The 11,992-nt window shown below is 51.0% G+C and overlaps 4 protein-coding genes across 4 annotated transcripts; 1 reads left to right on the top strand and 3 right to left on the bottom strand.

Annotated features, from left to right (window-relative positions):
* Positions 1–923: 923 nt before the first annotated feature.
* Positions 924–2,859, bottom strand: BO87DRAFT_375212 (sugar porter family MFS transporter). The gene is made up of 2 exons (XM_025622974.1): positions 2,544–2,859; positions 924–2,481 (listed from the first exon to the last, which is right to left on the bottom strand). Exons 1-2 carry the CDS (start codon positions 2,631–2,633, stop codon positions 1,123–1,125), a joined length of 1,449 nt encoding a protein of 482 aa, XP_025481664.1. The 5' UTR covers positions 2,634–2,859; the 3' UTR covers positions 924–1,122.
* Positions 2,860–7,811: 4,952 nt separating this feature from the next.
* Positions 7,812–8,910, bottom strand: BO87DRAFT_424467 (ketoreductase; the record flags this gene model as incomplete). Its single annotated transcript, XM_025627234.1, has 2 exons — positions 7,812–8,675; positions 8,734–8,910. 2 exons carry the CDS (start codon positions 8,908–8,910, stop codon positions 7,812–7,814), a joined length of 1,041 nt encoding a protein of 346 aa, XP_025481663.1.
* Positions 8,911–9,064: 154 nt separating this feature from the next.
* Positions 9,065–9,893, top strand: BO87DRAFT_18939 (Erg28 family protein). The gene is made up of 2 exons (XM_025618477.1): positions 9,065–9,258; positions 9,341–9,893. Exons 1-2 carry the CDS (start codon positions 9,196–9,198, stop codon positions 9,701–9,703), a joined length of 426 nt encoding a protein of 141 aa, XP_025481662.1. The 5' UTR covers positions 9,065–9,195; the 3' UTR covers positions 9,704–9,893.
* Positions 9,894–10,421: 528 nt separating this feature from the next.
* BO87DRAFT_424465 (UDP-glucose:hexose-1-phosphate uridylyltransferase) lies at positions 10,422–11,773 on the bottom strand (the record flags this gene model as incomplete). Its single annotated transcript, XM_025627233.1, has 4 exons — positions 10,422–10,524; positions 10,578–11,343; positions 11,404–11,591; positions 11,673–11,773. 4 exons carry the CDS (start codon positions 11,771–11,773, stop codon positions 10,422–10,424), a joined length of 1,158 nt encoding a protein of 385 aa, XP_025481661.1.
* Positions 11,774–11,992: the final 219 nt, after the last annotated feature.

Below are 11,992 nucleotides of genomic sequence, written 5' to 3'. Positions count from 1 at the left end.
CACCCCACCCACCAAACCAAACAACCAACATTTCCAATTCAAAACATACACATACACATACACCAACAGCGAACCCGTACTAGTACCCCGAATACAAGCAAAGCAGTCAAATAAGTACGATGAAAAACACTATACTAACTCCCCCTCCTCCTTCTCACTCAAACACCAACCCAATATAATCATCTCCCAACTAACTCCAGCATCCACAAGCAACCTGTACACATAAAGGCATTATCATGAGCAAAGGAGAACAGATTCAAGAAGAAGATGACTTCCTTATCATTACTATGGATAGAAGATAATAAATGCTACTTACTCACTCTGACAGAGAGAGTAAGGTGCTATCTATATTATTTATGAGTGAGTGGTTCGTGATAGTTGGTTGCTTTTGCTGGAAGTATATAACGTGCTAGTAACTGGCTGGCTGGCTGGCTGGCTGGCTGACTGGGTATTGTTTTGCTGACTACTTAGTAGTGAGTGAATGAATAACTAAGAGGACGAGTGATGTCTAATTGGTTTGCGTGATGTAATGGATAACAAAGAATGAATGTATCTACTTATAGCTGGGGCATGTGCACGTGCATGTAGTAGGTTTTGTTCTATGTGTTTTCTAGAATTCTTCTAGAAGGTCAGTAGAAAATGAGGGTACCCCGGACCCGCTGTGTAGAGCCGTTCCTGACTTCGTATTGACGCCGTGGGGGTGGGTGTGGAGGACGCTATACCGTGTATGGAGATGGTCGGATGATAAAAGTGCACTGATCAGTTTGGCCACGTTACTGTCTACTTTTGCTACATTACCAAGACGAAAGAAAAATCTACGGGACCACAGGTAAGGTTCATATGTACTTGTATTAATCGTGTCTCAATAACCTCAAAAAAATCAACGTCAACAGATGTATGCAGTTGCAGGTATCACCAAACGCCGATGTCGTAGTTCCCAACCATGTCCTTTCCGATGAGTCAAGCCATTCAAACATTGCGTGCGTGGACGCTTTCATGCCGATGATAGCTAGATAGCAAATGCAATGCAAAGAGCAATCACGCAATTAAATAAATCAAAGCTTAAGATGCAGATTCAATGTACAAGAACAACGAGCAAATGAGTTCGCGAGCGCGAGTGGCTTACTCGCGGAGCTCAGTGGGCTCGGTGTGCTCAGCCATCTCAGCCTGACCCTCCTGCTTGGAAGAGGAAGGGGGACGGTGCATGTCCTGGACAATGCCCTCCGGGGGAACCCAGCTGGCACTCTGCCAGGGCTTGACGTGGAGCACGTACATGGTGTCGACCTCCTCGAGAGTGCGACCCTGGGTCTCGTTGACAAAGAAGAAGACAACGAAGATGGCGGCGAAACAGCATCCAGCAAAGACGTAGCCGTAGGCGAAGTCAATGGAGCTAGAGATGAAGGGAGTGAAGAAGGAGATGAGGAAGTTCCAGGTCCAGTTGGCAGCGGTGGCAATTCCAATGCAGAGAGCACGGTAGCGAGCGGGGTACATCTCACCACAGATGGCCCAGACAATAGGACCCCAGGTAGTGGCGAAACCGACGATGAAGAAGCAGGTGAAGATGATCATGGCCTTACCAGCGGCAGGAGTGGCCTGAGGGTCGGCGAGATCCAGAGCGAAGTGACCAACGGAAGCCCAGATCATGAAGCAGATGAACATCCAGGCGGCACCGACCATCAGACTGTTACGACGACCGAAGTGCTCGACGACGTACAGACCGGGCAGGGTCATACCGAAGTTGACAGCACCCAAGATGATCTGAGTGACGTAGCTGTTGCTCAGACCAGTAGAGGTGAAGATACTGTTACCGTAGTAGAAGATGAAGTTGGCACCGGTCAGCTGCTGGAGGGACTGCAGAGCAATACCGAGCAGGGTACGGTAGAGCATGCGAGGGCCGGTGAACAGCTCGTGCCAGGCAGCCTGGCCAGCGGCCTTCTCCTCGTCGAGCTTGTCCTTCATGTCCTTCATCTCCTGGGCGATGCAGCGGTGGTTGGGGCCGACACCGTAGAGCTTGCACATAACCTCACGGGCCTCATCGATACGGCCTTGGCGGTAGGCGAAACGAGGAGACTCGGGCAGGAAGAGAGAGCCGACGGCCAGAATCAAGGGCCAGGCGAAGCCAATGCCCATGGTAATACGCCAGGAAGCAGTCGACTGGATTCTCTCGGTACCAAAGTTGATGATGTAGGAGATGAAGATACCGAAGGCGACGAACAGCTGGAAGGCACTGACCATGGCACCACGGACCTGACGGGGAGCAGATTCACTCTGGTACATGGGGACAATGCTGGAGAGGGCACCAACACCCAGACCGGCAACCCAACGACCCATAGCGACCTGAACCCAGTTGGAGTCGGTGGCAATCTGAATGATGATACCGACAATGTGGATGATAGACCAGAGACAGATAGAGAGCTTGCGGCCCATGCGGTCCGCGATAGGAGCAGCAACCAGGGCACCAATCATAGTACCGATACACAGCTGAAGAGATTGTCAGTCGGGTTGGTCTCCATGGACAGTGCATGATGTTGTATGCCACTTACCAGACCGACGATGAGACCACTACGGACGTTGCTGAAGGCATAAGAGCCATCAGCCTGCTCCTCACCGAAACGACGGAGGAAGTCATCCATAGTCTCGAAACCAGAGATTTGACCTGGATAGTGGATGAAGGTTAGCAACCGAAGTGTAACCCTCTGTAGAAGATAGATGTCCCCATACCAGTAGAGTAACCGAAGATGAAACCACCCATGGACACGACGACACCCAGGATGAAGGAGCGCCAAGTCAGGTACTTGACGGGACTGTCATCGAGCATGACATGGTCCTTCTCGACGGCGGAGTTGGAGCGAGCAGGAGTAGGAGCCTCCGTGGAGGACTCAGAGTGGTCCGCCTGAGGCTTGAAGCGGGACATCATATTAGAGACACCCATGTTGCCGATGGATTCATTCAAAGCGGAATCCTCTGCCAGGGATGGGAAGATGGGAAAAAGAAAAGATTGATGGAAGTGAAAGACATCCAAAGGGCTGACAGACCCGGGGGAGATGGAGGGATATATATGGGGTCCGGGCAGAGGGGGAGAGGAGGGGAGAGGGGGGGGAAGAGGGCCGCACACAAGGATGAAATCGGTAAGTATGACGGCGTCAACGAGTGAATGCCACTAAAATGGAAGTGAAAGAATTTGACGCTCCATCCGTCGGCAATTCGCCTCCATCCCAGGGATTGGAGGGACCCCATCCTCGGGGTAGGACCATGGCAAGAAAAAACGGGGGCCCAGATCTCAAGGGCCCGAAGACAGGCGAACGAGGTGGGAGATTCGGAAGCTAGGGGGCGGAGAGTTCATTGGATGCTTCGAGAGCGTGTCTTGGAGTGGGGAGAGAGTGGAGAGAGTGTCTGGAGAGAGCCGGAGCAGGCTACGACAAACGGGGAGATGTGGACGGTGAGTACCTGAATCGGGGGGAATCCGTTTTCGCCAGCGGAGAAAAAGCGGATGGAGACGAACCGAGATGGAGAGAAGACTGGAGATTGGATGGAGTAACGCTAAGGAAGGAATGGAGTGGATAGATGGAAGCTGGAGTTCCTGACGGGAGGAATTGAAGATGGATGCGGGCAGGTCACGAGGGCATCACCTGCTTTTGCTTTGCTGCTATTCTGTTACCAACATTCTTGCCTCTTTCGGTAGATTCTTGAGTCGTGCCTTCCGAATTCTGACTGATTCTTCTACACATCCTGTATACCCCGTAAATACATCCATCCATCCATCCATACATACATACTAACTACGTACTATACTCTTTGTATGCAGCTTCATTGTGATGATGATAGTGATGATGATGCTGTTGTCCATCATGATATCTTCGATCCTTGTACGGAGTAAAACGTCTCCTGATCGGCTACACAGACTGTATTGCCACAGTGTGACCGTGACACTGATCCTGAAGAAAAGGTTTTCATCTTGATCATGATGGCTGCTGCTGATGATGACGATGATGGGATTGGTTGAATGGTACCGAGTCCTCCTTCAACTAAATCATAATCTAAAACATTAATTATGATGATGCGGCTGTTGTCGGGTTGGCAGACCAAATTCCCGTCACGAGACAAACAATTTACGTACAACCATATAACGGTTTGCATCATGAATCTTATTGACCGAGACCATCACATACTGCAATCCCAGTGGCTAAAACATCGCTGTCTCCGGCCATTCCGTGTCACAGAATGGAAGGGAAGGGAAGTATCTTGACGAAATGAATGGATGGATTGTTTGTTTGGAAGGAGGGGGGCGACATGGGCTGATCTCCACCCTCCCTTGATTCAAGTGATGGCCGGGTGCAGTAAGAAAAGCCACGCCTGCATAATATTAACGCAGTCTAATATTACTATCGCCCTGCCTCCCGCAGCCATGCAACAACCTTAGTCAGAACCCTCCTGGAACCTCAGCCCGCCTGCTGAACAAAGCATTGTTGACGAGCATTCATTAATGATCCACTACGTTCCTGGAATCTTCTTCGTTTCCATTACCTGTCTGTCAAATTCAGCAGGAAATTTTTTTCCTCTCCCTTCCTTCAGATCAGCCCCTGAGCCACCGAGAAAAGAGCTCAGTCGTAGTAAAGTTGCCGGTTCCGACGCAATCCCAGGCCCAAACGAGGGAGATCACCGGGCGCCAAGTGGGTCTAGCCACGAAAGAAATTTTTTCTTTTAAAAAATTCTAATTTTGACTCTGCATGCGTTGAGATAATCCCCTCTTGGCTCTTGGCCGATCCCGAACTCTCACAAACACATGCTTTCTCACTTTTTGCCCGACCGTCAGCGGGCAAAGGGTAGGGGGAAGAAAATGAAGGAGGGTGGGAAGTATAATTTCCTCCGACAATGCAGATGCAAGATGGAGAAGTTTTAACCATCAATCTAAATATCATCATAAGCAGCGACCGTCGCTGATAAGTACATGACACCTAAGCGGCCATCCCTGCTCACCGAGACCACTTCCAGTCTCACCGTCGTCCATCCCGAGCACTTCGGCCACCGCCGACCGTCTCGGTCTCGGGATGCCTGTCCATCCAACTGCCTTCGGTGTGCCGATATCTCACGCTAACTACGCACCACTTCTCGTCCCTTCCCGTTTGAAGCTCACCGGGCCTGTGGATCCTCTGTTTAGCGTTGGCTGATCCTCTCCACCAGCGAAAATTTTCATCAAACCACAACCCCTCGTGCACGTCGGTGCTCAGGTCCAGCTTCAGCTGGAGCTCATATAGCCTGACTCGAACCACCCAGCCTATCAGAGATCTCCCTATCTTACCATGGATTCGGTCGGAACTTGACCGGCCTGCAATCGATGACCTTTTCGGCTTCCGGTGAGGTTTCACTCTCCTCCGTTAGGTCGGGTTCGGCATGCCGTAATGCCGCAAGAGAGAGACGTCGCTTGCTGTCTGCCCTCAAGCTCACATTGTAGATTCAGACAAAATATCAGTAACATCCTCAGGACATAAAAAGAACATTATATGCACTCTCAGAATAAAATATAAAAACAATAACTAGAGTAACAATGCAACCCGACCACACAATCCCGGCTCATTCAGCCTACGTAGTATCCCGAAAGCGAGAGACACAAAGGGCATCACGCAACCCACTCACCGAGCCCGAGACAAAGCCAACCAACCAACCAACCAACCTGGTCGATACCCAAACCTAACCTAAATTAACCTAACCAGAGAAAGAAAAGAAATTTTTCTTCGACCCATCCCGTCCGTCCCACTATCCATACTCAACAGAAAAAAAAAAAAAATTCTGCTCCCAAGAAAGGTAAGTAAACAGCGTAGCCCGGTAGCAGGTTCCACCAGCCAGCGTTTCACCACCTCAGACAACACACCACACCTGACGTAATTGCCTCATCCAAGATCTACTACCTACTTGTCTCCAACAACAACAGAAAAATGTAATGGAAAAGAGTACACCCGTGAACTAAAACCATTATAGGCACTACATACTTTTAGCCACAGCGGGATGGGATGGGTTGGGATGGGATGTTGCAACATGTTGTGTGAGGGCGGGCAGGTTGTTTTTTGGTTGCATGATGCTGCTTCGGGAGCTGCTAGCTGGAATCGGAACAAGAGTAGTGGCCACCGTAAGTCGTACCAGCTCTCCTTTTTCTTTTTTTTTCTTGCTAGGGTCTAGATTTTTCAGGAACAGGGGTCGACCCATGCATGGAATCTTTGGGTGAAATTGGCCTATGAGAGGGGAGAGGGGGGTGGGTTTGGGTTATTAGTAAGAGGAGTAGGTAGAGTTGCTGTCAGGGATTTTGTGAAGAGTTTTGAGGTGACGGTGCGATGGGACGTTGCCAGGGCTAGGTGTTGTTCTTTCTTGCTGGTGGTGGCGGTGGTGGTGATAGTGGGAAGCTTGAATAGGGTCATGAGGATGGATGAATGGAGGGATTGTGTCATGTGGTGTGGTGTATGTGGAATGGATGTTATGTTGGGTTGGTATTATTGTATGGGTAGATGTCAGTTAAACTACCCTACTAAGCTAAGTACTTGGCAAAGAGAGCCGCAAGCTGAGGATCATGATATCATTCGGCTTTCTCTCTCTCTCTCTCTCTCTCTCTCTCTTCGTCTTTTGGTCACTTTTTGACTGCTTCTATCTACGGACTTGTCACCAAGAACCTTGGAACTACTAATTAGACTACTAATCTTGACAGTCAACGTGCCTGGCTAAGCTTCAATGAATACTGTTCATAAGAAACAAAACTGGAAGGTGATCTACTATCTATCTGATCGTCTGTACCACGTTCCAGGACCACCTTAGCTGTTCTATATATAAGACTCCTCTTCTCTCCGAGTCTCCTCCCCCTACGGAGGATTTCTCGCACGCCATTCTATTCTCCGAGAAAAGAAACTTACCTACTTACTAGTAGCACCGCACTATCCATGCAGGAAATTCTCCTCAGTTCGGTAGTGTAGCACAGCCGCAGTCCCACAGGGTTCCTCTTCACCCTTATCTGCAAGTCATCAGAGAGAGAAAGAGAGAGCCGAGACACAGACACAGGCACAAGACACAAGATTTATTCACCGGCGGTGGTCCCAAGATTAGGACGGATGGCCCCCATCCATCTGATCCAGCCCGATTGAGTTCAGCTCAGTTATGCTTTGGGATGTGCAGATTCCGAACTCCGAGATCTCGGTGGATATTTGCATATCTGCACTGCATTGCATTGCTTTGCCCTGGATCACGCTCTGTAGTGCGCATTTGACAGATTTAGCGGAGACTATACCTTAGATCGTAGAATAAAGAGCACCGAGGTAACTGCGAAGCGAGGATCTTCTCCTTCCACATTATTAGATTAATCCTTACTTTATGCTATCTGTTTCTGCTAAACATAGTATATCGTATCATCTATGGTGCTGTCGATCATGGATTGCGTAGTCACCAACCCCCTGGTCGGAGGTTTGATTGGCCCTGTCGACAGACACCACATACCACGTGTAGGTTAGTAGAGTACTTTGTAAAAGGTAAGGTCCATCCGGACCTGTGCCCTCCGTTGAAGATAAGATGCGGCCCGCTCCTATCTGGACGGTCTTCGATCTGGCTCCATAGCTGCATGCACCTTTCACCGAACTCCGAGACTCTTCGTTCGCCACACGTCCCCCAGTGGATTCAGACTCAGCTCAGGGTTCAGTTCACACACAGACACACTCCCCCACCGGCTCGTTCTTCTCCATACTTCCATTTTTGTTCCTTTCTTTATCTCTCCCCCTTACCCCAGGTTGATCGGCAAACGCACGTGAGTCATCATCTAGAAGTAATTGCCAAGCACCTTAGGTGCTCTTCTTGCCCTTCTCGCGCTCGGCCTTGCGCAGAGCACGCTTCCGGATAGACTCGTGCATGCCCTTGTTCTGGCCAACGACAATCTTGCCCATGGTCCCGGTAACGCAGGTCAAGAACCAGGCCATCAATCCGTGGCTCCAGTAGGGGGAAGAGCTGTACGCGTACGTGGGAGATCCGCCATTGCGGCCAATCTTAGTCAAGACCGACTTCACGAATGAGCGGGGGTCGGGGATCGTAGCACTAGTCCGGCGGATCTTGGACATAGCAGAGGTAATAAGGTAGGCCTGGACCAACTCGACAGTAATTCCGTAGGGCTCGAGCTCCGAACCAAGGGAAGTGGACCATTGCTGCAGGAAAGCCTTGCTGCCGGAGTAGGTAGCCAGAAGAGGGGTAGGGAGAAGTCCACCGAACGAGCCCATAGTCAGGACCAACCCGCGCTTGCGCTGCATCATACCCGGAACAACCAGCTGGGTTGCCCGCAAGGTACCCAGGCAGTTGATGGTCACGATATCAGTCATCTCATCCTCGGGGGTCAGAGCGAAGGGAGTAGGGATGCTGTGACTCTTTCCAACGTTGTTGACCAGAACGGACACGTCCAATCCGTCCACCAGTTCCTTCAGCTTCTCGTAGTCGCTGTCGTCGTTGCGGGCGAAGTCCATCGCCAGGGTCTTGGTCTGCACGGAGGGGAACTTGGATGTGATCTCATTGGAAAGGGTATCGAGCTTGGAGGCGGTACGGGAAACAAGGAGGATGTTGAAGTCAGCGCGGGCGAGCTGAAGAGCGAATTCCTTGCCGAGTCCATCGGAGGCACCTGTGACCACGGCCCAGCTGCCCTTAGGGCCGAAGGAGCGGAGCTGAAAGAATGAAAATCAGCGACATAGTCTTCAATTGATATTGTGAGGGACAACATACAGGCTTGCCAGGGAGCACAAACAAGCTCAGGAGGACCCTGACGAAAACGAGTGCGCGAGAGACGACGAACAAGCTGCCAGCGGCGAGAAGAGCCGAGGCGCCCACGGTCTGCCAGCCAGGCTGCAGGTTCAACTGGAAGTTGGACAAACAGTCCAGATGCTTGGTCAGAAACTCCATGATTGCTTGTTGTTCAACCCGTGCCGAGTGAAGATTGTGGGGATGGAAGCTGGCTGCAGAAAGAATCCGGAGACGGACGGAGATGCGGCAGCAATCATAAAGGCAGAATAATGGTTGGGGATGGGCGGTGCCAAGACCCCCCAAGCGGACAGACCTCGGCCACTCCAAAGAAGCAATATCCTCATCGCAATTATCAGTCTTTCCCAACCAATTGATCCTCCACAACTCTATCTCTCTGCAGCCAATTCTGTCAAACTCTCCGGAGTACAACTTCGCATAGTAATCATGGCCGCTCTTCTCTCCTACCTTCCCCCCTTCGAGGGTCTACTGCCCAAATGGCTCTTCTTGGTAACAACCCCCATTTGTTTACAGCTACACTTCCGTTCCCCGGACCGACCCCATGCTAACCCGACCACTTTTCTCCATTCAGGTCTCCGTCGTCTCCGCCGCAAACAGCATCCAAGCCTACCGATCGGAGTCCTATGCCGCAGATCTCTACAACGGAAAAACTGCTGAAGGTCGCCCGCACACCAACCCCCTCTCTTCTCGGACTTTCGGCACATGGACTTTCCTTTCCTCCGTAGTCCGCATTTACGCCGCCTACAACCTCAACAACCCGGCTGTCTATGATCTCGCGCTCTGGACTTTTGGCATTGCCCTGGCACACTTTGTCGGCGAGTGGTTGGGCTTCGGTAGTGCGCAGCTTAAGGGTCGTTTCGTTAGCCCTTTGATTGTTGCTTCGTCCACGCTGGCTTGGATGTTGACGCAGAGGGAGGCGTATCTGGCTGCTTAGGTTGGGCTGGATCTCAATTATAAGTTGCCGGATTTGCGGCTGGTTGCTTTTCGATGCATGTTTTATTTCTTAGCGCAGGGACAAGCTATGGATCGGCTAGGTTATGATCATATCAATTATGTAATGAAAAGGCAAAGGAATAGTTGTGAAGATCTATGATCGGTCAAGGCACGGGGTCTAATTCGCTTATTCTACGTATGATGATGTAAACTGTCGGTGCTCTCTGACAGTCCCACATGTGCCAATGTCAGCGCATGTAGAAGGCAAAGCAAAGTTCGTAAATCGAGATTGGGCGATTCATTCACTGCTCTCAGAGGTGAACCATGTTTCACCTCCTAAGGTTAATACTAGACAGGTAAAGTTACGCCGAGCGCACAGCTCAGCCGCTCCATAGCAGATCACTGGTCGGAGTTATGCTACGGAGTATGTAGCGGAGCTGTGGGGAACCGAAAAGGACGATCATGATGACGCAGGAGCTGGCAAGGGATAGAGGCTGAGCTGAAGTAAGGGTGCAAGTCATTAATGGCGCGCGTGTGATTGAGACACGCATATCCGATTGGCTCCTTTTCTCGCAGGGGTATGACAGGAGTCGATACAGATCCGAAACACAGAAGCCGGCCGGGACTGGTCCGATGGACCCACGAACGCAGGTATTCATTGCTGTCAGAACACATAGGTATACAACATCCAATCCAGTTTAATCCAATATTCTTTGTTCTTAGTCCATCTTCTTCCTGTAGAGCTCTCCTCCGCAGCCTCGCAACCTCGCGGCCGCTTGCTCGGGTGTAATGTCACGCTGGGGCTCGCCCATCATTTCATACCTATAACTCATCAGCAAACTTTTACCGTAACGTGATAGCTGAAAACCACTCACCCGACCAAGAATTTGCGCACAGTGGCGCTGCGCAATAGCGGGGGATAGAAGTGAAGGTGAAGATATGACGACTCGATTTCCTCCTCTGTTCCGTCAAGCGGTGCTTGGTGGATACCCATGCTGTACGGGAAATGCGTTCCGAACAAGTTGTCGTAACGTCTGGTGACTTCGGCAATGGCTTCCGCCAGCTGCACCTTTTCGCTGCTATTTAGATCGACCAGGGCGCGCTTGTGGGTCTTGCTGACAATCATGGTCTCAAAAGGCCAAACAGCCCACCAGGGGCAGACAACTAGGAAGGCATCGTTCTCAAATACCACGCGCTCCTGTTTCCGGCTTTCGAGAGCAGCATAAGCTTCCAACATGTGCTTGCCACCATTCTCCCGGCGGTACTTCTTCAGCTGCTCGAGTTCCATAGCCGGTTCTTCGGGCAAAGAGCTGGTAGTCCAGACCTGACCGTGAGGGTGAGGGTTTGAGCACCCCATGGCGGCACCCTTGTTCTCGAAGATCTGCATGTAGCGATACTGCTCCTTAGGCTTGGTCAAGCTAGCAGTCGGGGAGTTAGGAGGCAGAGTGGTCGCTGGAGCTACAGCAGCCAATGGCGACTTTGGGGACAAATGGGCAGTGTAAATCTCGGTCCAAGCGTCAATGACAGGCGCGATCTCGGCAGGCGAAAGATCGGCCAAGGTGAGGTTGTGGGCCGCAGAGAAGGTAAGCACATAGCATTTACCGGTGACAGGCTCCGCCTTGAGGAAGAATGATTCAAGGTCTGGTCCCCGATTTTGTTAGTATCGCATTCGCTGGGCCTGAGATTACAAGTCAAACATACCCTCGCCACCTTCAGGGGTGTAGTACGGCGCTTGTTCTTCCTTTACCGCACTGTAGTCGTTTACGAAGACGAACGTTTTCTCATACTTGGGGTTGGTATCGCCCTGCGCGCGCTTGTTTCCGGGGCAAAGATAGCAAGCGGGGTCGTAGGTTGGCAAGGTAGTTTTAGAGGGGCTCTCCTGCTGTCCTCTGGTCGCAGCATTTAGCACAACTGCTCCTCTCTGAATGGGTCCATGTCTATTTCTGCTAGACAGAAGCAGGCCAACTTACTGCCAGGGGCGCTTGGTCCGATGCGGGGAGACCAGAATGTAGGATCCTCGAAGAGGATTGAATCTCCGATGAGAGATATCGTCCAGAACGTTTTCAACCATTGTTGAGATAATGTATGTAGTCAATGCAAGTAAGATGCAGTGTTGTTACAAGAGGAAAGAAAAAAGAAGAAGAAGAAGAAGAGCGAAGAAATTGCGTGAAAAGAAAAGTTGGCTGATGGCCCTGGCGGCGGGGCTTAGTCGCGGGGTCTCCGGAAATTATGGCGATTCGGCACCGAACCAGCACGGGGTAAAAAGCTGCCATCCGGTCGGCTGCTCGGG

The sequence above is a fragment of the Aspergillus neoniger genome (assembly GCF_003184625.1).
Source record: "Aspergillus neoniger CBS 115656 unplaced genomic scaffold BO87scaffold_10, whole genome shotgun sequence".
Lineage (NCBI taxonomy): Eukaryota > Fungi > Ascomycota > Eurotiomycetes > Eurotiales > Aspergillaceae > Aspergillus > Aspergillus neoniger.
This window is presented reverse-complemented; position numbering and strand designations above follow the sequence as displayed.